This window comes from Paroedura picta, chromosome 3 (assembly GCF_049243985.1).
Source record: "Paroedura picta isolate Pp20150507F chromosome 3, Ppicta_v3.0, whole genome shotgun sequence".
Lineage (NCBI taxonomy): Eukaryota > Metazoa > Chordata > Lepidosauria > Squamata > Gekkonidae > Paroedura > Paroedura picta.
In genome coordinates, this window is record NC_135371.1 from 86384289 (window position 1) to 86411831 (window position 27543).

Consider the following 27543-nt stretch of genomic DNA (forward strand, 5'->3'; position numbering starts at 1 on the left):
GCTTCAGAGAAGATATTGTCTAAATAAAGTAAAATGAATGGCAATTCAATGAAATCTCTATAGTGAACTGTTGTATAGAATTGGCATTGGGGCATTGGGTTTTGTTCACCTAAACTTCATAGTTTTTGCTAGCACTGGGATAGAATATGTTCATATCTGTTGACAGGGCTGACTTTATTCCATGTTGACCTTCTGATCTGTTTCTTTGAATAGCTTGTTAGGGCACAAGAAAGTTCTTACACTTTAAAAAAAAATAAGAACCCAAAGTAGCTTGCATTTAGGCCAGTTTTACACCATGGCTAGCCATTTCCCATGGAGGACCAAGCAAACAGGGCATAAAAGCTAAGCCCCCCCCCCCATGTTTCCTCCCAATGCTGGAATTTAGAGCTTCACTCCCTCTAGATGTGGAAGTTCCCCTCAGATATCCTGGTTAGCAGCTATTGATGAACCTATCCTTATGAATCTATCTAATCTATTGGCCACCATTACATCTTCTGGCAGCAAATTCCACAATTAAATTAGTTCAGTGAATTCGTATTTCTTCATATCTGTCAAATCTGTTGATTATTGACTTTACCAGGTTACTCTGAGTTTTAGTGTTATGAAAGAGAGAGAAATAGTGAAACAAGTCATGACATGAACAAGTCAGATAGGACACTAATTGCAAAGCTATGCGTAAGTTGTTTCAGGTTTCTTGAAAGACAAATGGTTGGGAGAGAAGTTAAATAAATGAATAAATCTTTTGTTTCTGCAGGTCCACCAGGAAGGCGAGGAAAACCTGGACGACGAGGAGAACCAGGTGAACCCTCCATGCCTTATGAAATGAAATTGTTAAACTGCATACTCAAATTCTGATATGAAATCTGTCTAATGTCCTTCAAAAAGTAATATTACCATTCATAATAGATCACATTTTAATTTGGAACTGTCCTTCATTCACTCCCCTTCATGGGTTAACATGTTACTTCTTCTGTACTATCAGTATAGTAAATCTTCATTTGCTGGACATTAACTCGTGTAGACCAAGTATGCAAGAGTCACAGGACCGGATTCCTTTCTTTGTTGAGATGAAGACGGAAGCATTTCTGAGGCCACACCTCCATGTCTTTTCTATGGTACTGTGGGATGCATACAGATCAGATAATGGGGACAGATGGAGACATTAGACCATTAAGCCCAAAGACTAAAGTGCTCCACAGTTCTGTACATGAGGTAGGCAGGTTAATCAGAGCTAGTTTTTCCCTAGGAATCCAGGAGTTAAACCTAGAGTTAATTCAATGTTAAAATTTATTTTATTGTATTTATTTTTTAATTTATGTACAACCCTTCCTCAAGGGCTCGGGGTGGCTCACAACATCATTATCATTATCATTATCATTATCATTATCATTATCATTATCATTATCATTATCATTATCATTATCATTATCATTATCATTATCATAACATAAAACAATGATTAAAACATTCAATATTTAAAGCAAACAGATTCCATTAAAAACAATCAAAGGACTCACCACTGCCTCTGCAGTAGGAGGAAGGGGAGTTAAAGTACTTTGTTATTAACCACTGAATGGAGTACAGATGTTTGTCATTTGCATAGGGAGGCCAGCTTATGTGTGGTATTTGTAGGCCTCAACCATAGGTCCATTGGAACAGCTCTGTCTTATAGGCCTGTGGAACTACCGTATATACTCGCATATAAGCCGAGGCACTTAATTTTACCACAAAATCTGGGCAAACTTATTGACTCGCATATAAGCCGAGGGTGGGAAATGCAGCAGGCTACTGGTAAATTTACAGGGTGGCCTAAGTGCTTAATCCATGCTCAATCATCACAGGCTTTCCCATCCAGCCTCCCTCCCAGCAAATACAGAAAAGTCAAGAGGATGAATAGCTGCTGGTTTTTGTACCCTGCTTTTCACTAACCAAAGGAGTCTCAAAGCGGCTTACTATTGCCTTCTCTTCCTCTCTTGATTCCAGACATCCTGAGAGAGCACTGATAGAGCTGCTCTGTGAGGACAGCTCTGGCAGGAGAACCGAACAGTGCCCCCCAGGCCAGCAAACCAAGCAGAACAATAGTACCCAGAGTTGGCAACCTACTACAACAAGTACAACAGCTACCAAACTGGGGGCTACAGTGCCTCCCAGAACAAAACACTGAAAGAAAGAACTGTAAAACTGAAAACTGAAAGAAAGAACTGTAAAAATCAACTTTTAAAAGAAACACACCCCCAAGAAGAAAAGGCAAATAATGCTTCCCCTCAGATAAAAGAAGAAACACTGAAAAAACAGTATATCCCAAAGCACCCCCAAGAGCCACCCCACACACAGAAACCAAAAGAATAGTTTGGAACGAATGATTAGGAAAAGAAGGGGAAAAAATATCAGAATCCCTCAGTCAAAACCATTGATGTCGTACAAGCTGCCAGAGTAAGCTTTCAAGATCTTTGCAGAAGGCAAAGGTTAGCTGGGAGCAATTAGCTCACTTGCAAAGAGCTTAGGTTGCAAATGCAATGCTGCGCTTGGCTGGCTGAGGGCAAGCTATTAATCAGTTACCCACATATAAGCCAAGGTGGTCTTTTTAAGTGCTAAAAACTGTGCTGGAAAACTCAGCTTATATGCAAGTATATACGCTATTTTAAATCCCACAGGGCCCTGATTTCACTCAGGAAAGCATTCTATCCGGCTGAAAAAGCCCTGATTCTGGTTGAGGCCAGTTTGACTTCTTTGTGGCTGGGGATCTTGAGCATATCTGCGTGATCATACATTGCTTTTTCTGGGCCATTGAAGTTATACTGCAAATCAGTTCATACACATAGAGACTAATTCTGGTTAACTTTTGTGCTTGCAGTCTTAGAACACAGAAAGCCAAAGTGATTTATAATCAGTACTAGTATCAAAGCCCATTTAAAAAATGACCTTTGAAAGGGGGGCGGCAGGCAGGAGGGTGTGAGAAGATGGCCGCGGACTCCCTTTGGCCTGCAAAGAAGGCTAAAGGGAGTGGAAAGCCCCCCTCCACCGGCAGCGACAGGTCTTTACGGCTTGCAGGGAGACTGCAAACTCCCCCCCCCGGCTTCCTCCAAGCAGGAACATACCTGTGGGCCGCAAATCCCGGTTGCTGTCTCTCCTCATGGGTGTCAATGGAGGCTACAGCCACAAGGCTTCTAGCAGGCAAGGAGGGAGGGTGGGAGCTGGAGGGGGAGGGCCAATCATGGTGGACCTGGACAGACAGGGCCCCGGACAATCTCCTCCCAGGAGGCTGTTTCCCAAATATATAAGGGAGCGAAATAGCATTAAGAATTTTCTATGCGTAAAGGGAGGAGCTGATATAGTATAGTGGTGTCAGGAACCAAGCAGTTGAGACCCGGCGAACTCACACCAAAGACATCATTATCTGGGTCCAAGATGAAGCTTTAAGTAAAAGTCTTGATTTGGAACGTCAGCATCTAGAGTCTGCACTTTGCATATGCTCACAGACAGAATCTTTGACAGAGACACCGGAGAACGGGGTGCCTTAGCATTTATACCAGGGCCATGGGAAAAGGGGAATAAACTGCTTGGGGTGAGAACCAGGCATTCACACAGGAAAACAGGATCAGAGAAACCTTTGCTATGGAGAAGGTGCTGAAGCGCTTCTCACATCTGTTATTTTGCCTAGCTGAGAAGAACAACCTTGAAAAGGAAGATAAGAGATCCGCAGGCGGAATGAGCCTTTGAAATGCATAGCTGAGGCAAGGGGAGGGGGGATAGCACTCCTAGGCTCGAGCGAGATGCCAGAGCAGGGCAGGATTAGTGGGGCAGGAACCAGGGGTTCATAACAAGTGGCTAGTATGTTGGGCTAGGATCTGAAAGACCCAACATGAAGCTCTCTGGGTGATCCTGGATATTGGTTCTCTTTCAGCTTCACTTCCCCTCAGAGGGTTGTTGGGAGGACAAGGTGGAGGAGGGGAGAACCATGTAGAAAGGGTACACAGAGTATAAGATACTATTTCTGTTATTGTTGGATTTAGACCCTTGTATAACCTATGATGTATATTTATTTGCTTTGGCTACAAGACAAATCAGAGATATCAGTTTTCCAACGTTGAATTGACAGTTTCTAGTCCTGTCTATTCCTTAACATTACAAATCAAAGATTTTATAAGAATGGTGATTCCATGCTAATATCAAACTGGGAAAAGTTACCATTTAAATATAGCCTTTACTGACTTGAATAATATGGTTTATGATAACAATCCATCTCAATGTCCTACTTCTCATAAGTTTCATTCTACAGCTTTGTTTTCTTTCAGTTTTTTTCTAGACTTCTGGGAAAAGTGTGGGGAATAAAGATTACATAGGAAAAGTGTGGAAGCATTAAATACAAGCGTCATGTAATTTATTAACTTAATAACGTATTCCACCTTAAGTGAACATGACAAGAAGAAATGGAATTATGAAGCATTAATTTGAGTTAACTTTGTCTATTAGAATTTCTTTTTACTGGCAAGGGACAACTACGTAACAGTTGTGTTTGGTGAAGATGTCTCAGTGCTGCATATTTGCAGCAGGTAGTGATAGTGATTTGCTCTTTTGAAGTTGAGATAAAACATACATTAAAACATGTACGCACAGAGACACTAATATTTTAAGCAAAATGTAGGCTCAGTGCTGTCCTGTGCTGGACCTGCTTTAATCTGTAATGCAGCCTAACCAAATAGCAGATTGCCCTTGGTGTACTAGTTTTGGCCTAAATGCAAAATGGTCTTGGCTTAAAATTTGTTATTGTAGATAGCATAGTTTTGAAACTTTACCTCACATAAACTTTTTTTCCTTTGCCACAGCAGATAAATTAAAATATATTTTTGTTTGCCTTGTGTGATAGCATCCTTCCCTAGAAGCTCATGTGGTTAGAACTTCACAGTCTCTAAACAAATGTGGTTAGTGAGCCAGAAGACTTAGCAGTAGATTGGCTTACATGAGAGAGCTTTGTTTGGAAACCAAATGTAGCTAGCACATTGAAAGCTTTTAAAAACATACTTATATATAGTGAGGCCTTCAATACAACCAGGCTGTTTTTCCAGCCTGGCAGAGATATGGATATACTCACCGGGAACTGACTGGGCCATTGTTGTCTTGGTGCAAATCAGCTCACACTTTCTGATGAAACAGATGCTATGGAATAAGCAACAGTTTGGTAGGTTCAATGATTTTTTTTTGGGGGGGGGATTCGCTTATCTTCTAACTACAAAGCCAGACAACAAGGCAAATGATAAGAGCAGAAAGAATAGAAAGAAGAGCAGGGCAAATGATTTGGAATGAAGCAATTGTCACTTATCAGGTGCTAAGCATTTCATTCTCAAAAGAATGTCTCCCTCCCCCTTCCTCATCTCATCTCTTCTTACTGTCAGGGTCAGGAAAGATAAGGGGGTTGTAACACATGAAAGGGTGGCATAAAGGAGCTTTCTGGCTCCTGCTTTTAGCACAGCTGCTTTCTGAGATACTGAAGAGCTGATAAGTCTTGCTACAGCTGTCCCTGTCTCAAAGGGATTTGACCTTCCCAGTTCTTGCTCTCAGACATTGGCAGCCTCTTGCCATTGCCAATAATCATGTCTAAGCAGCCGTGTGATTATTGCCTGCTCTGGGTAGAGGCTCATCTATTAGACTTTAAACTCTCAGTAGGCTGGTTCACATCCCACTTGTTGGTCACAAACAGGGAGCTAATCATTTGGTGAACTGTTCCAGTGCATTTGAATGAGTTGTCCTCATTGTTATTACTATTTGTAGCATCCTGCATGGGATTCTTTACAATTCGCCCCTCACTTTGTACCTCAGTGAACATACAGATATTCAGGGAAATCCCAAAAAGTGGATTCACCCTCTGGAAAGCGCTACACTCCTGCAACCAATCTGCAACACTAGCGGAAAAGTTCTGTGCATTACCATTGTTGCGGTTTCTGCAAAGTCCCTCCTCCTGGCTCTCTCCTCTGATCTTCCGGCGAAGCGATCGCCATTTTTTTTTCTCCGAGCAAGCAGAGATCAACGCACCGGCAAGCCTTCGTTTACCCAGTGAGGCTTCCCCGGCTGCAGTCCCTCTGTTTAAAGTTACCAAGCACAAGCATCGCAGAGGCCCGTTTGCTGGTTTATTTTCACTTTATTTTTCACACTGTTTTCGGCCGAAAATCGCGCCCGTGAGAGGGGGGTTTCACTCGGGGGGAGCATGGCAACAATGAAACGGCAGCTCAGACATCACCTGCTAGCTGGATGGGTCTCTCTGTTGCAACGAATCAACGCATATTCGTTGCAACGTGTGTGTGTGTGTGTGGTTTTTTTAAAAACCTTCCTTAAAGGGAAAGGGGCTGTTTGGGAGCATGATAACCGCCGCCCATTGGCTGCTTGACGGCCAGGGGCGGGACACAGCTCAGCAATAGCGCTTCCTTTCTAGCGATTTTTGCCGAGACCGGAACCCTGTGGGAAACGATAGAAATGCAACTGGATTCCACTACAAAGGCAGGTATGCGTTACGCCGAATTCCACTATTTAAAATGGCGATTTTTCGTTCAGCAAACTATTTGCTACATGGATGTGCGGAATGGCCCCGGAATGGCCCCTAATTTCTGAAATTTTGAAAAAGCTTCCAGGAGGAAGGCAGTGATTTTGATTCATACTTGAATATAGGGAGAGGGTTGTCAAACCCCTCATTTCTGCATCATTTTTGGAACTCCTGTATTGTTTTAATCAACACAGTAGTTTAGGTCCTTTTGCCTACCAATTTACTGTCACTCAAAGAAAAAGGCAGGATGCTAAAAGAAATTAAACAAAATTGAAAAAAAAGTATACACAGTGGATAAATACTGTTCTCTCTTCACCATCATAGCAACAACATGAAATGTGCATTAGTTTGTATTCCCGTGGATAATTTACCAGAACATTAAAACTGATTCAATTTGGGAAGCATATGTAACAATAAAACACAACTTTCTGTACAGGATAATTTTATAATATTTTGGCCCATAAAATAATTATGTGGAAGGAATGAAAGTGTGAAAATGAATGACATTAATAATTTATTTTTTTCCTTAAAGAAATTAAAGCATAGCCAGCATGGTTAAGAGTGGCAGACTTTAATCTGGGGAACTGGGTTTGGTTCCCTACTCCTGCACAAGCAGCCAGCTGAGGGACCTTGGGCTAGTCACAGTTCTCTTAGAGCTTTTCTTGCAGATCTCTTAGAGCTTTTCTTGCAGAGCAGTTCTCTCCGATTTCTCTCAGCCCCACCTACCGAACAGAATGTCTGATGTCTGGAGAGAAGGGAAAGGTGTTTGTAAGCCGCTTTGGGACTCTTTTGGCTAGTGAAAAGTAGAGTATAAAAACCAGCTCTTCTTCCATTCAAAATGTATTTACTAATATGTTATGCAATACTAATACCTCTGTCAGAGAAGTAAGCACAATTTAAGTGAACAAAGACTGTGCCGGCCTATTTGCTAAGATGAGAAGACCCCCTGTTGCCCTGCAGTCTCCCTCTTTCAGTAGCTGCAGAGAGAGCATGAAGAAAGTGCCTGCAGTATGATCCTTTCATTTTACTTAGGGCACCCGGGAAAACAAGAGGCTGTCCTGTTTGCTTCATTCCAAGGAATCCTGCGTAAAGTGAAAGAACTAGGATTGCTGCCCTCATCTCACAAAGGACAGTAAAGGAAATGGGTTATTTTTCTGTATTGATGCATGGTTTTTGAAAGGGGGGGTTAAAGCTTTTTGTTCTCTGAGGCTCCTGCAGACAGCGAAAGAATGATCCCATTCTATCCTGGCCCCTGCAATAGACAAGGGAAGACCACAGGTCTAATAGCTCCCCCTGGAATATTTGTTCAGCCTGCTACCAGAAGAAAGGAAGCAACTGGCGCAACTTTTCTCAATACAGGATATCAACTTCAAATCCTTTCAACAGAATCCAGTGGAGGGAGGCAATGCCTTATTTTTCCACTGAGGGAATAGAAGTGAAGTTCCTAGATGGCAGGTGTGTTAGTTGATGCATGTTTCTGCTCAGCCTTCTCCTTGAGATAGCGATGAAATCTAGCTCATGGTTAACCTAATTGAGACATCTTTTTCTTTGCCCCCCAAAACTGTTGGAGTCAATTTATGTCCTCATGTCCCCAGAGGATGAAAGAGGCAAACGAATAAGATTAGGGAGCTGTCCAGCGAACAAATATATCCTAGGTTGGTCTTGGTTCAAGAATTCAGCAGGGGAGCTGTCCACAAGATTAGTGGGGACTAAAGAGAGGGGCAATTTTTATATTGCACCAGTGACTTTCAGGCATCATATGAGCAGTTTATAGTATTCCTGGCTGCTCCACCTTCCTGATGCATCAGTGAAGGTCTGCTCCCAAAGCATTTTCTTCTGAATCCAATCCGAGAAGCAATGACATACTGCCAAGGAGGTGCTAGTTTATGTATAGTTGTTATTCATTGGTGTTCAATGGGGCCATAGTGCCTGGGGTTGACAAGGTGATTGTGTGAAGTTCTGGTAGCAAAAGTAAAGCCAGGAATCTGTCAACAAATACATCCCAGAGCCCTGGGATTCAAGAGGATCCAAATGCACTCCATAGCTCACTAGGGCTTGCCATGCCTTCCTAGGCCCACGGTGCATCAGCGTCATCAGTATATTATTTTCTGAGGAACCAGCAGACCATGGAAACCAAACATAATGGCATGCCATTTTCTTCCTCCATTATCTTTCACATTTTATTTATTTACTAGATTTAATGCCCGTTGTACTTGTAAATACTATGGGTGCTAGCATGGGGGGAGGTTGGAGACAGGCAAGCAGAAAGACAGAGAGAAAGAAAGACCAGAAGAAAGAGAGAAAGGAAGACAGATAGAAAGAAATCATGCAGGCAGGCAGGCAGGCAGGCAGGCAGGCAGAAAGAAAAAGAAAGAAAGAAAGAAAGAAAGAAAGAAAGAAAGAAAGAAAGAGAGAGAGAGAGAGAGAGAGAGAGAGAGAGAGAGAGAGAGAGAGAGAGAGAGAGAGAGAGAGAGAGAGAGAAAGAAAGAAAGAAAGAAAGAAAGAAAGAAAGAAAGAAAGAAAGAAAGAAAGAAAGAAAGAAAGAAAGAAAGAAAGAAAGAAAGTCCCACCTGTAAGTTCAAAGTGTGAATGCAATGCTGCATGGTAACACCGTGAATGGCAGCAACAGATAACAGGTGCCCTCTAGTACCAAGGAATCCTCACCCCTACTCTCCAGAACAAAATGTCCAATGAGGAGTGTGGCCTTTAGTGATGCCGAATGGCTAGCACCCACCACCCCAATCAAAGCAAGGCAGACATATAGGGCAGCAGGGCAATCAAATGCTCGGCAGGATCAAGTAACAAACCAGAGAGTCTGACCCCACGCCATAAGCACAATCAAGTGAGCTTGAGACCGACGCACAACTGGGTCGTAAGATTTCTCTGCCATCTGCTGGGTGGCCCTTGGACAGCTGGCGGCCTCTACCCTCCAGTGCCTGGGTCTAAGGATGGGGCTGCAGTTGATTCTAACAGAGGCAGGAGTTCCCTTCTGCCCCCCCCCAACAGGGTTGTCAACACCCAGGTGGGGCCAGGAGTTCTCCCATAACTGCAACAGCCCTCTGGGCAAGAGAGATCAGGTCCCCTGGTTAAAAGGGTTTAGGTGGGGGGACGCACAGACTCGCGCACCTCAGGGGTCATCCCGCCCACAAACTGGGCATTCCCCACATGTCAGCCCCGCAGGCCAAAAAGAAGCAGGCTAGGAAGTTGCCCCATGGGAGTTTCCCACCATGGAAAATCCCTTCCCCCCCCCCGGCTGCTGAGGGTTTGGTGGGCTTAATGCGCTACAGCAGAGACCCGCCAAGGATTCCCTGTACTCTCCATGAGAAGCTTCAGCTAGGCCACACTCAGCAGCACCCTGTACTGCTCAATGGGGCTCCTTGAGAGCAGCTCTGCTCAGGGCTGGGGCAGAAATGTGGGGGGATTCCTGCTGCCCCTTGGATAGTCAGCGGCCACAAACCACCAGTTCGGGGGTCTGGTAGGGGAGAAAACACCAGAAGCACCTTGACCGTATGAGATATGCAATATAAATCATCCAGAGGACGTGTAAATCACAGGCCAGTTCTCACCCTTCTCCCTCTGTGACATAGCCTGCAATCCCAAGTGAGTGTTTGCGGGTGGCATGGCTATGGGTCCGTCTCACCCACTTAGTGCTCAACATGCTTGACGCAGAGTGGTGGCGGCCCATGGGCATGGCTGCCAGGGTGTTGGGGTTGCCGTCTTTGACTCTCAGCGGTGTGCAGCTCCAGGCATGGGGAGGCTCTTCTGTGGGTGGATGTTGTTGGGTGGTGGGCTGGGAGGTGGCCCTGGCTTGTCAGTGGGTGGCGGGGGCGGGGGCAGGCGTGTGATGGTGGCATGTCCGTGTGTAAAGTGATGTGCGGGCAGCCAGCTTGGCCTGTGCAGTGCGGGCGGCAGACGCGGTCCACAATAGCAGGCTGTCTGTTAGAGCGGAGGAATATTGATGAGGCACTTGAACTGGCAGGCATGCGTGTGTGGGTGCGTGTGTGTGCAGGGTGGCGTGGCAGTTAGCAGCCGGTGATGGAGGGCGGGAGCTGTAGGGCCCAGGCCAGTCCTATTAGCCCTATTCCAATTTGGACACCCTGGATCACTCCACCCCCAAGGGTGGAGTATTAAGAGGAACCATGGATAAGATAGTCTACCTTTTCACTTTTCAGTGGAAATGATCAGACAACCATTTGAGGCAAACAAATTTTACGTTGAGGTAATATGGAGTACATGAGCCTCTTGTGGCGCAGAGTGGTAGTCTGCCAAGAAAACGCTAGAGGGCGTCACCCCAAGGGTCAGACATGACTCGGTGCTTGCACAGGGGATACCTTTACCTTTACCTTTAATATGGAGTACAGTCTTGTCTCTTATGTATCAAACTTGTTTAAAGCATTTCACAAAGGAAAAAATGCTGGCTAAGATAGCTCTTGACATGGAAAATTATTTCCAAGATATTAAATTAAAAATCCATTCTGGCTGAGACAGCTCTTTAGGAAAAAATATTTCCAAAATATTAAGACAGAAATCAAATCAAGCAGCTTCTGGATAAAGCCACTTTCAACCTGAATCTTCATCAGGAATATTTAATATTTCCTGTTTTATTTTTCCAAAGTTACAGTATCTCTCAAGATGTAGCTATTGAAAACAGTAACACCCGGATCATCAATAATAGAACAGAAATCCGACTTAAGTACAAACATATCATCACCTCTGCTTATGGATACTTTAAAGAATAAATGCAGTTTTAACAGGCAGATAGGCTTACGTACTTGAATTGGAAAGGAACTATAAAAAGATTTCGGCACAAAGTATTCATATGTATATATATATATATAATATAAAACAGTATTTTAGTTAAAAAAATAACAACAAATACAGAAATAAAACAATAAAACCATAATAATATTGCATGTCAATAGATCAACCACCACCCCTAAACCTTACAGAAGTAGTAAATTTTATTTGCCAAAGGGATATTTGAGAAGGGGGGGTTATGCACCTTCTTTGTCAATCCATCCAAAAGAACAAGAACCACAATTGAGAAAGACTAGGTTCTAGCCATTTGGGGCTGAAATTGATAGACAATGTCAGCAGAACATTGTCACCTGGGTTTGCTGGGCATAGTTTAATTACTTTGGTAATGGGACCTAGATAACCCAGGCAAGCCCAATCTCGTAAAATCTCAGAAGCTAAGATGGGTCAACCCTGGCTAGCAATAGGAAGAGAGATCTCCAAGGAATACCAGGGTTGTGGCACACAGTCAGGCAATGGCAAACCACCTCCGAACATCTTACCTGGCTGCCAGACAATCTTAGGATCTTCTGGCTATGTTACATACACACCATACAATATATAAATAAATATTTGTAATGGGAGAGGTGGTTTTTCATAGATTCCAAATTATAAACAGCTTTATAGATAAGAAATGACACTTTGAATTGCTCCAGCTGCCTTGAGCAAGACCCTGGAGAAGAAGCAAACAAATTCCCTAACCAATAAACTGGAAACTGATTAAGTTGTTTCAGGATGGGCTGATTACCCAACATCAGCCATAAGGCAGCCATTTGTAACAGAATTTTTAAAGTTGCCCAAGGACAGTCCCATATGGAATGGAGCAGCATGGAAGTTTCAAAAATAATAGGTCAGTATAGCCAGATTAAGGTAAAGGTATCACCTGTGCAAGCACCAGGTCATGTCTGACCCTTGGGGTGACGCCCTCTAGCATTTTCATGGCAGACTCAATACGGGGTGGTTTGCCAGTGCCTTCCCCAGTCATTACCGTTTACCCCCCAGCAAGCTGGGTACTCATTTTACCGACCTCGGAAGGATGGAAGGCTGAGTCAGCCTTGAGCTGGCTGCTGGTATTGAACTCCCAGCCTCATGGACAGAGCTTCAGACTACAAGTCTGCTGCCTTACCACTCTGCGCCACAAGAGGCTCTTGTGATAGCCAGATTAGCTGAGTCTAAAACAGTGGTTCTCAACCTAGGGGTCGCGACGCCTTTTGGGGTTGCCTGGCCCCTTCTTCTGGGTCCCCAGGTTAGTTGCCGCTTGCACCGCAGCGGGCGCAAGCAGTGGCGACTGGCGGCGGGGGTGGGGCAGTGGTAGGCAGCAGCGGTGGGGCAGTGACCTGTGGTGGCAGGACAGCAGCAGCAGGGCAGCGACCTGTGGCAGTAGTGTAGTGGCAGACAGCCATTGGAATTGCTGCCTCCACACTGCCCAACTGTTGTTCACATGCGCGCACCTGTGCGTACACACTCGCATGCGCACGCTCCCCCGTGTGCGTGCGCATGCCACCACCGCAGTTGAGGGCGCAGCACTGGAGCAGTTGAGAGCCGCTGGTCTAAAAGAACAGCCTTTGAACCAGATCAAATGACAGCAAGTTCTATGGCAAAAATTGAATCTGTGCAAAATTGGGTCCAAAATTGGTCTATACATTTCATAGTAAACTCAATCTCTTCCAGAATATGAGCATTCCATACTAGCATCCCTTCCATTTTGTCTGGATTTAGTTTTATTATTTATTTATTTAGATTTTTATACCACACTTCCATGTAGCTCTGGGCAGTTTACATATAACATCATGGGTTAATTACAGTATTTGCTGGCGTATAAGACTACTTTCCCCCCCTGAAAAACATGCCTCCAAGTGGGGGGTCGTCCTATACGCCGGGTGCACTTCAGTTGGGATAGACATAGCTGCCCATAGTGGCCCATAGTACTGTAATGTAATGTAACAAACTCTATATTTTGAGTGGAAATGTTGGTGGGTCGTTTTATACGCCCAGTCATCTTATACGCTGGCAAATACGGTACATAGAACACTGCAACAAATATAACAATTATAGCAATCATAACATAACATGTTAACCAGAACAATATTTAAACAGGAACAGGAACATTGATACAGCTTTGGGTTGGTCAGATTCTTCGGTTATGAGAGGGGGTGTCTGGGGGGCAGTGGGTGTTTTTGGGCTGGTCAGCCTCAAGCAAATGCTGGTAGAAGAGCTCCCTATTGCAGGCCCTGCGAAATTGTGGGAGTTCAGACAGGGCCCTGATCTCTTCAGGGAGTACGTTCCACCAGGGGGGGGCCAGGACTGAGAAGGCTCTGGCCCTTGTTGCGGTCTGATGTGCTTCTCTGGGGCCAGGGATCCGCAGCCAGTTGGAGGTGGCAGAGCATAAGGCTCTTTTGGGGATATAGGCAGGAGGCGGTCTCTCAGATACACTGGGTCCATATCTCATATGGTCTTAAAGGTGATTACCAAAACCTTAAGCTTAATCCAGAATTCAACTGGGAGCCAGCAGAGTTGTTGGAGTATAGGCCATGGAGTATTTGTGAGAATCCTGGCCGTGGCGTTCTGCACCAGCTACAGTTTCCGGAACAAGGATAAGGGTAGGCCTGCATAGAGTGAATTACAGAAGTCCAGTCTAGAGGTGAACATCACATGGATCACTGTGGCTAGGTGTTCCGGGGCCAAGCAGGGTGCTAGTAGCTTGGCTTGGCGGAGGTGGTGAAATGCCAGCAGCCCTGCCTTTGTGACCTGGGCTTCCATTGTAAGGGAAACATCCAGGATCATGCCCAGGTTCCTGGTGGAGTGAGCCATTATGGGTTACACTCCGTCCAGGGTGAACAAGCGTGCTTCCTCCCATGGTCCCTTCCTGCCCAGCCACAGGACCTCCGTCTTTGCAGAGTTGAGCTACAGACGACTCTGCTTGAGCCATTTCATCACTGCTTTCAGGCAGCTGGCTAATACTTCTGAGGGAGAGTCAGGGCGGGCATCCATCAGGAGGAAGAGCTGGATGTCATCTGCATATTGGTGGCAACCCAGCCCAAATCTCTGCACCAGCTGAGCAAGAGGGCACATGAAGATATTAAATAGGATAGGAGAAAGGACTGTTCCTTGTGGGACTCCACATGTGAGCTGGTGACAGGGAGATACTCTCCTATTGCTACTCTCTATCTGTGACCTTACCCATTTCCTCATACAGCAGTGATTCAGAAGATGCGTCAGGGTGGCTTTATGTAGTGGTGCGTTTTAAATGACTTGTTTTTATGAATTGTTTAATATTGATCAAGTTTCTAACTTTGTATAATTCTACTGTGAGCCACCTCTCACAGATCTCTTGGAAGATGGTATTTTCTAAAATAAATGCTAAGTTAGATATAGAAATACTAGTAATCAAGCCCGCTGTAATGAAAATACAGCGGGCACTAGGCTAGGGAGCCCCCGGCAGCCGCGCACAGCGCGGCTGGAGGGGTCTCCCTGGCCGGCGGCCTGACGTGGCGAGAGGCGCTTTGCGCCTCTCACCGCATCAGGCCGCCGGCGAGGGAGCAACTGGCTCGCAGTTGCTCCCTTTACGCCAGGGCGGGAATCGGAGAGGCCAATCGGCAGCCGCTTTGCGCCTGCCGATTGGCCCCGTCGATGGTCTGTCCAGAGGAAGGGGCCAATCGGCACCCTTCCTCATCCTGGACAGAGCCCGCCCTAACTCCTCCCCCTAAGCCCTTACGGCTTTATTTAGTCCGTGGCGCCTGCGGCACCGCGGGCGGGGTTAGGATAGAGCTGAGTGCCATCAGCAAAACTCTGGATGATCTCATTCAATAGCCTGTTGTATTCTAAGGACACATTTATCCTTCTATAAGAGATCCTACTTATCAAACCAACAACTTCCTTCAGAATTTCTTATTATATCCCTTTCCCTCGATGAAAATGCCATTCTGAACCATTTACACATTCTGCAAAATAAATAAAACTGAGTATATAATCTTTCAATTGTCTGATGTTGATGCCTACCTTACCAATAGAGTTGCACTGTTTGTTCTCGCCATTAGGAAAATTAGGTCCAAATTGTGCAATCAGGATTAAAACCCTAATCATTATGGTTCCTTTTTATCTGTGTAACTTTTTATTACTGTGTTGGAACTCAATTGACAACTTTTAAACTCCTTGTGATCTTATCAGTTTGATGTCTTGATTTTAACTGATTTTGTATAGAACAGTCAATTTGTTTGAAATGGCCAATGGCTGACTAATAAACTGGATCTGAATCTGCTTTTGAAGGTATTTCTTTCATGGTGAATACAGATAGAAGCTGCAAGTATTGTTAGTTAGTTGATTCTACACGACCCATTCTATATATTTCTGGTAGTAATTTGGTTGCTTCATTTAATGGATGGCACATGTCTTACAAGAGCAGACAGTGTAAAGTGTGCCTCATGATATTGGCTGGTAAACTGCAGAGTTCTCTTTGTAGATGGGCTTTATGGGGTAGCTTCTTCTGAAATAGTTGGCTCTTGATAATCAATTTGTTTACAATGAAACTAAAAGAAGCTTGAAATGGCTATTTGGATTTGCAGTGTGTATAGATGAAGGTGACATACTGTGCTCAACTTTGCTAGCAACCATTTAATAGTATATTTTGGAAAGCATATCAAAGGTTCTCCAGTTAGCTCAATAACACCAAATTTATCTGAAAAACCACCTGAACATCATAGACAACCTTTCCTTTCTATGTACTGCTGCAAAGGAGTGCTTTATGTCTTTAGGGCTTATTTTCTATTCAATTTACAACTATGAAGCCCAAAGCTCCAAGTAAACTGAGCATGTCCCTAAAGATGGAAAAGATTCCTGTGCTCCCAGTGGAAAGTCCATAGCAACCAGGGTCTCAGATCTAGTCCACTGTAGAAAATGGTTAGTTTTTTTTAAAGGAATTAATGAAGCTGAGGAAATGAGAAATATAGAGAAATCTGGTTATAGAAGAAGAGTTGGTTCTTATATGCCACATTTCTCTACCAGGAGTCTCAAAATGGCTTACAATCACCTTCCCCTTCCTCTTTTTATTTTTTAATTATTTATTAGACTTGTTACTTGCCGAGGCTCAAGGTGAGTTACAGCATAAAACCCCCAATAAAACCATACAGTTAAAATCCATAAAACCCCAAATTCACAATAATACACAAAATAAAACAATACGATGCGGCAAAAACTCCAATAATGTCTATATAATTACCCCAGATAACCCATTCTAGAGGGGTGATGGGTGATGGAAAACAGAGGGTGCTGATTACATTTTGCTACTGCTGTCACGCTGCTATAAGGGGGGGCAGATCTTCCTTGTGGCCCAGTCTCATCCAACGACCTGGCGGAAGAGCTCCGTTTTACAGGCCCTGCGGAACGCTGTAAGCTCCCGCAAGGCCTGTAGCTCCTCCGGGAGCCCCTTCCACCAGGTCGGGGCCTGGACTGAAAAGGCTCAGGCCCTAGTTGAGGCCAGGCGTGCTTCTCTGGGGCCGGGAATGACCAATAAGTTCGAACATGCAGAGCATAAGGCCCCCCTTATAGCAGAGTGTAAGGTCCCCACAACAGACACCCTGTGATGTACATGAGGCTGAGAGAGCCCTGATATTATTTCTCAGTCAGAACAGCCCAAGTTCACCCAGCTGGTTGCATGTAGGGGAGCACAGAATCAAACCCATCTTGCCATAATTTTGGTCTGAATGACCATAAATAAATATTGATTGATTGACCCATCTTGCCAGATTAGACGTCTGCGCCCCTAACCACTACACCAAGCTGGTGAAGGGCAAAATCGTAAGGCAACATAAGACATGGTGATTTAGGAAGACTAATTGAAAATTAAAGGGGCAGAAAAAAGGGGACAGTATCAACAGGATGATCCAGAGAATAGAACTGGAGGATATTGGTGAATATAGAGATGAGTGTTTGAGAAAAAAGGTAGGAAAAACACAGTGAAGTATTTAGAGGTGAGGATCAGGATGGAAGAGATGTTTGGGTAAGAAGCCATAGACATGATACAGGAGGATGAGAGATGGGCATCATCACTTAGAAGTCAACATTCTTAGGATTGCAGTCTGTGGTTGGCCACATGTGGTTCCTGTTTAGTAAGTTTACTAAAGATTAGGTGACCACATGGGAAGACACTCATCTCCAGTATCCAAACCATGATATGGCAAATTTTACCATCTCTCTACTTCCTTGAATTTAAGTTCATTTACAGGTTTGTCCTGTATTCTTCAAACTGCGTCAGTCTGGTCTCCTTGATTGTTAGCACCTTCAGGCATGGATAACAATGACGTGTGTGTGTGTGTGTGTGTGTGTGAACAGTAGCTGGAGGTAAGAAACTGGTCCAAGGACACAGGCTTACACCTGGAGGGCCAGTTGATCCAGAAAGCTTCCCTTCCCAGCCTACTGCTCAAGTATGCTGAGAGGACAGCTGCTCCACCTGCTCTGGGATCAGTATGTGGGACTCCTATAGCCAGGATTAACTGGGCCCAGAATCCTGTGAAGGATTACATCCATCAAGATCTGGCCTAGGTGGTGGAACATGAGCTGCCAGCCAGGCACTGCCACTTCACTGAGCTGTCTCAGCACAACCTTCTGCCTCCACCACTCCTTGGAGGAGGCAGATTCTGGAGGGCTTGTAGACTGAGTCTTGCACTAGTGCTTAGATGCCCCATGACCTGGACGGACAGAGTGAAGTTCTGGTGGAGAAGCTCCTTTTGCAGACTACTCAGGAGCAAGACTTGGAGCAGATGAACCAGAATTTCCTGGTTTCCACCAAGCCAGGGCCTGCAAGACAGAGCTCTTCCGCCAGGCAAACGGTTGAGGCTGCGGTGGTACTCTTGGTGTTACCATCTGAGGATCTCGCAGTAGTGGCTAGTTAAGTTCCTGCTCCTAGAGAAAAATGTGAAAAAGGAAGATCTGTTGACCCGTTGCTGAATGGGAGGGGGGGGGGATGTAAATTATTATTATCACCATCTGTTGTTTTATTTAATGGGTTTTATAGGTTTTAATGTATTTTATTTTAATGATTGTAAACCGCCATGAGACACAGAGTGGTGGTATATAAATATAATTATAAATAAATAAATGTCTCAGGCTCCTCAGAAGATTCCATGACAGAGTCCAGAGCCAGCTCAGTGGGGGTAATGACATGGTGAGTGGTAAAAATAATCACCTTACATGGCACAGTAGTACAGGATCAGTTTTCCCTGTGGATACATATGCTCAGTAGGAAGTTGACAAACCACATAATACGTCTACTTAATATAAATGGCATACAGAAATTTAAGATTAACAGTATTTATTCAGAAACCCTAATTGTTTCCAGTACTGTTGTTATTTTGACAAGTTTTAACAAAATTTTTCCAGTACACAGTGATCAGAAGATGACTGCCGTTTATGTTGCAGAAGGCAAATGAGAAGCATAATGTAATGCATTTGGGGTTGCTGTTTTAATTAAACCATGTGACCATTGTCGGAATTATTATTCCTGGTGAGTTAGCAGAGCGCCCAAGGCATACAATGCAGTGGAGTTTATCTAGTCTTTATGTGCCAGTAAAAATCAAAATAACAGAAAGAGCCAGTTTGGCATACTGGTTAGGAGTGCGGACTTCTAATCTGGCATGCCGGGTTTGATTCTGCGCTCCCCCACATGCAACCAGCTGGGTGACCTTGGGCTCGCCACGGCACTGATAAAGCTATTCTGACCAAGCAGTGATATCAGGGCTCTCTCAGCCTCACCCACTTCACAGGGTGTCTATTGTGGGGAGAGGAAAGGGAAGGCAAATGTAAGCCACTTTGAGCCTCCTTCGGGTAGAGAAAAGCATCATGTAAGAAACTATTCTTCTTCCTCTTCTTTATCTTTGTATACTAATATTAGACCTTTATTGTAGGAAACTCCATTTCTAGACAGGATAGTGTAGAGATAGCATTCTAATCCAATCTGACTAACTAGGATGGATGGAAATGCAGAAAAATATGTCCTGGCCTCACAAGGCATAGTGCCAAGATGGAGAGATCTGGCAGAGTATGGTGAGAAGCTATCAAAAGCAGAAGGAAATTTCCTTGAGAGTAGCAATTTATACATCAGCAAATAAAGAAACACAACTCATCTCTGTAAAAGGAAATGGTAGGCAGTCTCTGAGCTAGTTGCCTCAAATTTCAACATTTTTTTATTTATTATCCTTAACACTTGCAGTGTTAATATTTTTGCAGAGGCCTCCTGGGCGGAGCCTGTCCGGCCTTTGCTGCCCATCCCCTGGAACTTAATGGGCCAGTCAGGATGTACACAGCTTATCTGAGCCCTCAGATAGGCAGGACCCAGGCCGCATATAGCCTTAAAGGTTAAAATCAAAACCTTGAACTTGATCCAGAAATATACTGGTAACCAGTGCAGTTGAAGCAGCACAGGCTGTTCTAGTGGGGACCCTTGCAGCTGCGTTTTGTAGCAGCTGTAATTTCTGTGTTAGGGACAAGGGCAGTCCCATTGAAAGGGAGGCATTAAGAATCGCACCCAAATTCCTGGCTGTGGGTGCAGGTGTTAATTGCACCCTGTCCAGGCATGGGATACGTGCTGCCGAATCCTTCCCACTCAGCCACATTACCTTCATCTTGGAAGAGTTGAACTTCAGGTGACTCTGCCTGAGCCATCCAGCCACTGCTTCCAAACAGCTGGCAAATGTATCCAGTGGGGAGTCTGGCTGGCCATCCAGCAGAAGATAGAGCTCTGGATGTCATCCGCATATTGATGACATCTCAGCCCAAAGCCCTGGACCAGCTGGGCTAGAGGGCACGTATAGATGTTAAAGAGTGTGGGGGAGAGAATTGCTCCCTGAGTAACCCCACATGGGAGCACCACGGGGGCTGACCATTCCTCTCCCACTGCAACCCTCTGCGTCCAGTTCTGTAGAAAGGAGACCCTGATCCTGAACATGGCAAGAAGGTGGGCCAACAACTCATGATCAACCATGTCAAACGCGGCTGACAGATCGAGCAAAACAAGAATGGCCAAACCGCCCCAATCCAGCTAGCGCCAGATATCATCTACTAGAGTGACCAGCACAGTCTGCAGCCCATGGCCAGGACAGAAGCCAGACTGGTATGGGTCGAGGGCTGAAGCTTCCTCCAAAAATGCTAGGAGCTGGTTTGCCATGGCCCGCTCCATCACCTTACCCAGAAACACAAAATGTGATACCGGTCGGTAATTGGCGGGGTCCTGTGGATCCAGAGATGGTTTCTTCAAGGGAGAGAGAACCACCACCTCCTTAAGCGCTTTAGGGAACTCTCCCATTGTAAGGGAGAGGTTCACAATGTCCCTCAAAGGGCCTCCTGTCTGCCTGTTGCTCAATTTGAGCAGCCAGTATGGGCAGGGATCCAGAAGGCAAGTAGTCACCCTCACTGAGCCCAGCAGTTTGTCTCCTTCATATAGTGAGAGCCACCTGAAGCCATCAAAAACCATATCTTCCAATGGCCATGGAGCCTCCAGTTCACAAACTGTATCAACCGTGGTGGGAAGGTCCTGGCAAAGAGACAGGGCTTTGCGAAAAAGCTCAATAAAGCCTCATAGCTCAAATCCAATTCCCACACATTTTGGCGCCTGTCATTTAGGGCGGTAAGAGATCTAATTGTTCTAAATAATTGTGCTGGGCGAGGTAGGGGAGACATACTTCCTCTTCCAGCCCATTCTACCCTTGCCACAGTACCTGTCTTCAAGGGGTTAAGTTTCAGGCAGCTCTGCCAGAGCATCATGACTCTTCCTCCCTGATAGCAACCCCGCTGTCTCCAACCTTGAAGAAAGGAAATCTGCATTGTAAGGCTGCCCTCTGTATTCCCACACCAGCAAGGCAGTGAGCCAGAAGGTCACGATCAACTATGTCAAATGCTGCCATGAGATCTAATAACACAAGCAGCAGGGACCTGCCTTGGTCCACCTGCCTCCAGACATCATTCATGAGGGTGACCAAAACTGTTCCCACCCTGTGTCCAGCCAGAAACCAGAGTGGAATGGATCCGGGACTGATGCTTCTGCTAGCTATGCTTGCTGTTGATCGATGTCCATTTGCTCAACCATATTACCCAGAAATGCTAAATGTGAGACTGGACAATGCGATCTAAGTGTCCTTTCAACCTGTCTACTCTAAAGTACCATCCTATACTTCACATGTGATATTTTTGGTATGTATATGTTTGTGTAATGCTTGATATTTGAATTGGCTTCATTTCTATTTTAAATGCAATTTGGTTACGTGAATCGTTGAGCCACAGCCAGTATACTCTTCATAAACACTCAATCTGAAAACAAAGAAACATGTAGGGCCATTTCGCACGGCTTCAAAATAGCACAATGGTTGCTAATTGAAAACGCTACTAATTTGCCTTAACGCACAACGTCGCAGACAATCTGCAACACTCCTGAAACCAATCAGCAAAAAGCGCTTCGTTGTAGCGCTTTCAGGGGAATCCAGAAAAGTGGATTCACCCTCCGGATAGCGATACACTCCTGCAACCAATCTGCAACAATAGCGCTAAAGACCTGTGCGTTACCATTGTTGCGGGTTCTTCAAAGTCCCTCCTCCTGAGCCTGTCCTCCAAACTTCCGGCGAAGCGATCGCCATTTTTTTTTCTCCGAGCGAGCGGGGATAAACGCACCAGCGAGCCTCTTTCTGTTTAGAGGCTTCCCTGGCTTCAGTCCTTCACCTTTAGTCACTAAGCACAAACCACATAAAAGCCCGTTTGCTGAAATAAAGTCCCTTTATTTTTTACACATTAATTCAGCCGAAAATCGGGCCCGTGAGAGGGGGGGGGATTTTTTTTTTATCACTCGAGGCAGCGTGCCAACGATCACACAATCAAATGACAGCTCACATTAGGCAGCTGGATGGGTCTCTCCGTTGCAACGAATCTACCTAGATTCGTTGCTATGGGTCTGTTTTTTTTTTAAAAAAACCTTTCTTAAAGGGAAAGGGGCTGTTTGGGAGCATGCTAACGGCTGCCCATTGGCTGCTTGACGGCCAGGGGCGGGACGAGCTTGGCAATAGCGCTTCCTTTCTAGCGATTTCTGCCGAGACCGGAAGCCTGTGGGAAATGCTAAAAAACGCAACTGATTCCACTACAAAGGCAGGTATGCATAACGACGAATTCCACTATTTTAAATGGCGATTTTTCATTCCGCAATTTGCAACAAAGATCCCCGTGCGAAAAGGCCCGTAGTCTCTTCAGATGATACTCCTTTAGCAGGTTCACATTATGAGAATGTCACAATGTGAAGTAATCTTAAATGAGGAAGATTAAGGATAGCAGGGAATCCACTGGGGAAAATGCCAGTTCTGCTTACCAGAGCAGAGTCCTAGCATGCTTACAAGCAGATACTTCAAAACACAATTTCCAGTAACATATTTCAACCTTAATATACACCTAAAGCTACCTCAGGACTTACCAACTCACTTCTTAGTCCTTGTGCCTGAGACAGAGGCCTTGGAACGTTGAATGTTTGTTTGTTATGCTAAAGAGATATTTATTTAAATGCTGACACTGCGCCAAGTCATTGTGAGCTTTATAGTGAGTCCTTCTGTTTTGCTCACTGTAATTCTTTGGTTCCTCTCCTTTTTTCTTCGGATTGTTTATCCAAGACCTTCTTTCCTGTGAATGCAAAGTTAAGCCTATTTAAGTGTTAGCAGATCACAGTTCCAAGGCTATAAACATTTTGGAAAGAATGCTCTCCTCCTCTGACTCCCCATCCCCACCTCTCAATTTGCAGATCTCCCAACAGGACAAGGTCCTATGCAAGTTTGTGGGAGCTGGCAATAAAAATAACAAGGAAGATGTCCCATTTTAAACATGTTTCAGATTATTTTACCATAAATATGTCTCATGGCCCCTGCATGAGTGTCTGTTTTAGTCATAATAAAAATTAAGCTTTGAGAATGGAAGAATAATGCCTGACTCTGATTCTAGTCATGTCAGTTGGGTACTGTCGCAAAAGCAAAGGTGGTTCAGTAGAAAGAAAACAGTAATCATTACACTAGTTCTGTGGAGTCCGAAGTGCAGTCCTAAGCAGAGTTATACCCTTCTAAATCCAGTGGAGTCAATGGGCTTAGAAAAGTGCAACTCTTCTGTGAGAATGTTGGTTTCCCCAAGAGGAGTCGTATAGCTACATGATGCATTTGAAATGAGAACTTCTAAATATAGTATGTAGCATGATCCAGGGCTAGTCCATCTACTCTAAAATCCTCCAGATATAGAGGTCCTTTGAACACAACTACATAGAAGAAATAATATACCAGCTAGTACAACTATCTGTTACCGTGATTATCTGTAAGGACATAGAAGGTGAAATATTTCAGTCTTGGCTCCCCTTGAGTTACCAAGAGAGAAGATATTTCAAGGTAGCGATGCTGGTCTGTAGGAGAAGAGCTAGATTTAAGTCCAGTCACAGCTTAAATTTCCATGGTATAAGTTTTCAACAGTCAAGGCTCCCTTAACGTCAAATGAGCCTGCCCTGGACAACTCCCCACAGAAAATGTCCTCTGATAGGTTGCATTGGATAAATGCATTGGACAACTGCGTGGTGATACTGAGGTGCTGAGTTTTAACACTGCGATTTATTTATTGTTTTTAAGATTCTTAATATCTGTGTTTTATTGATGTGAATGTATGTTGTACACTGCCCTGAGCCACATGTGAGGGCGGTATATAAATTAAATACTTCATAATAATAACTAGCATTTGATGGAAGGAGCTTTACTCTCAAAAGCTTATACCTTGAAGATCATGATGGTCTTTAAAGTGATACTACTAGATTCTAACTCTTCTAAGAAAGCAAGAACTATGATAAAGATTGCAAGTGGCAAAGCTACTGTATGAACCATAGTTATTTGGTAGCAGTACTATTTAAGCAGTTGAACACCTGTCAAAGGTATGTTGTCCCTCACTGCCCCTTGTAGGAATTCAAGGGGGAAAATACACAGAATTCCAAATGTCAAGCAGTTTAAAAATATTGTTCCCAAACAAGATAACAGTGGGTTATAACCGGCAGAGAAGCTTGTGGATTGAGTGGGAAGAGCAAATATTTTTCTCCCTTTTACTTCTCTCTCTGTTATCTATCATGGAAATTGGGTGAAATCTCTGTTCTTCCTTCTGCTGACAGCTCCACCAAGTCCTTCTGCAAGCCTTTCTGTGGGATCCAGTCCTGTTAGCAATGATCCTGTTAGCTATGCCAGCGCTCACATCCGAGAACATACATTTCCCAAGGGCACATTGCCAGGAAACAGGCTAATTCTCTCAAAGCACTGGCATTCTCCTTTCAAACAAGGACAGTACGTGAGAATTTTCAATATGTGTCCCTTCTCTCTTCCAGAGGCCCAGTGATGATACTTTTGCCAAAGGTTCCCAAGATTCCTGGGATCATTGTTTTCTTTATTTGTTCACAGCAGAAAATATTTTATTGCAGTATCCAGGGGGGGGGGGGATTCAGGAACTCAGAAGTGATACAGATTTTTCCTAAAGGAAGACAACTTATGTATGTTAATGAACTGAGAATTAGCTTGTGACCATTTGCAAAATACTGTTTGGAAATACAGGGCTTGTCTAAGAACTAATTAGGCCTTTGGGCTATATTTTGTTCCGTATAGAGGTTGTTTTCATTAGGGAACAGGAACTGAATGTGTGATACAATGCATCTCAGTTAATTATGCTGGCCAACAGCCTAGTAACAACCAGTGCAAATGTAGCGGGCTGATAGAAATTGTGAGATTTTAGAGTTGGATGTTTTATTGACCTTGCAGTTGAAGACTTCTAAAATACTGGATTCATTTACTGGATTTTTGTCCTTCACTAGACTATACACAATACATTAGGACTTTTGAACAATTCTGGCCAATCATGAGTGATAAAAAATCCCACTTGGAAGAAATGAAAGATCCTTTTGAGCTAGTTATACTAAGGACTCCAAAGTAAGGAACTTTTCTGAGAACCCAGATATTGTCCACTTTGACTAGAATATTTCTTTATTTCTTCGCTAAAGCACTAATGTGTCTATTGAATTAAGCAAGTAGCACCTTCATCTTGTAGTTCAATAACTAATGCAATTTTGTGGCACGTAGATGTGCTCTGTTGGACAACCTGGTTATATTAATGAACTGTTTCTGCTTGCATCCAGTCCCTGGGAAGGAAAGCATCATTCTGCAGTTCTGTTCCGTGCCAGGAAACCTTTCATTCCAACATTCAGTCTTCAGTTTAGGCTGGCAATATCATGTTGGTGTCTGAGTTCCAGACTCAATGAGTCTCAGAAGACAGAAGGAATCATCCCAGTTCCATATTGCCCCTCTCCAACTGTGCCAGTGCTGCACAGCCCTATAGCACCACTGTGACGTGTCAATATGAAAGCATTAATAAAATACTAAATAGGTGGGGCTGGATTCTGGCACAACCACATTGCCTTGAGTTGTGGCCTTGTGTCCATACTGAACTTTTTCAGCAGAAGCGCAATATGAAGCCAATGGATTCCTTGATCTGTCTATAATTATTATTCCAGCACTTTAGATTGATACCTTGTCTCCGCTGACATTAAAATAGGATTTAAAGTAGGTTTAGTGCTTGAAGATGCTTGCATAAACAAACAAAAGCATGTTTCTAATTTTAAATTGTTTTTCAAGGCGTTCAGTTTTTCTTTAATTTTTCCCACATTTCCCCCTATTTAATCCTTCTGGTTTTGATCACATAGGAAATGGAGCATGAAGACACTAAAAAGAAAAGAGTGTAAAAATGTCTCTTGTAAATAGGGGTGAAACATGGATTCCATTAGGCTAGTCAGACCAAATGCTCACCTCTGGTTCTGGGGTCTCTGTGGGACTAGAGTATGAAGAGCCTGAGTAGGAAAGCAAACTCTTTGTGTGTGAAGTGCCATCAGCTTGCAACCAACTTATGGCAACCCCAGCAAGGGCCTTTCAAGGCAAGTGAGAACCAGAGGTGGTTTGCCATCACCTTCCTTGAAGGTCTCCCATCCAAATACTAACCAGGGTTGACCCTGCTTATTTTCCAAGATCTGATAAGATCAGGCTGTACCATGCCGTCTTCCTTCCCAAACAAACAGTACAGAAACAATAATTTCCTTCCATGATCTTTGACTGATGGCCAGCTTAAATATAGAAGAGAGAAGAGGTGTAAGATAAAGATTTCCCTGGCTTGAACCACTTCAGATTGTGAATGGAAGCTCATACATTCTCTATGTTGAAAACCACTCTGTATATGTAAAGACGGCATATGAAGGAGAGGGCTGTGCTGAAATCTTTCTTTCTTACATGCTAACTTCATTGTAATTCAAACATTTGTTCCTCCACCTGTACTCTGATGTGATACAGACTAGAAAACACTATTGATGTTTGTGAAACTTCAATGAGAAGAGCTGAGGATTATGCGATACTGTAACATTATTGAAGCTAAACAGGAATGGATTTGATTGGCCTTTGATAAAGTGATTACTGGGAACCTAAACCACTCTGAGTTTTTTAGAAGAAGAACAGGCTACAAGATGAATAAAAATAAAACAGAATCTTGGGGATTTGCCTTCTGTCAGTTCAATGTAAATTTTATTAAAGCCCCGGGTATTGATTTCATGATTTATTGAAATCTAATGTAGATTGGTGGCCTCCTTATTTACATATATCAGTCAGATGGCCCAAATTCCTCATGATTGGAACCTTGCCACCATAGTGCCTATTTTTTAAAGCAAGCCAAGGGGATCTAGCTAATTATAGAACCGTAATCTGTAACCTGTGAATCCATCCCCTTGGATTGTTATGTATGAAACAGACCCTGGATTGTAGCCAGACCTTGCATTGTTGCTTATGGTACCAGACCCCTGGACTATTAGTGGTCATTGCATTGAACCAGTATATGCTTTAGATATCTCAGTGTGATTTTGCACCTATTAGACTTGAAGCTGACTTCACTCGAAGGAGTACAACAGCTGTATTGAGATTCTATTAAAACAAGGGAGGCAGCTATATTCCCACTGCTAACAAATTATATTTGGCCAAATCTGTGAAGTAACCTATATATGGTGCTCAGTTAGGCCCTTATAGCAGATATACTTCTCTGGGGGAAATACAGTCAGTCTTCCTGAGAGCTCTTTTTACTGCCCCCAAATGTACTGCTATTGTGGTTCACTGTCAGGAGGCTGATCTGGTGAAAGCCAGGGCCTGGCTCTCATT

At 44.1% G+C, this 27543-nt stretch overlaps 1 protein-coding gene and 1 long non-coding RNA gene across 13 annotated transcripts in view; one reads left to right on the forward strand and one right to left on the reverse strand.

Moving 5' to 3' along the window:
• LOC143832382 (uncharacterized) lies at positions 1–22967 on the reverse strand. Its single transcript, XR_013229234.1, has 3 exons — positions 22770–22967; positions 5093–5157; positions 1–1118 (listed from the first exon to the last, which is right to left on the reverse strand). It is a non-coding gene; the product is annotated as an uncharacterized LOC143832382 (long non-coding RNA).
• COL23A1 (collagen type XXIII alpha 1 chain) overlaps positions 1–27543 on the forward strand; it is a 587226-nt gene that overhangs the window by 384761 nt on the left and 174922 nt on the right. For all 12 annotated transcript variants that reach the window (XM_077326687.1, XM_077326689.1, XM_077326681.1 and 9 more), the window contains exon 3: positions 755–799. In XM_077326687.1, the coding sequence (XP_077182802.1) occupies positions 755–799 (45 nt within the window). The remainder of the gene's footprint in view (positions 1–754; positions 800–27543) is intronic.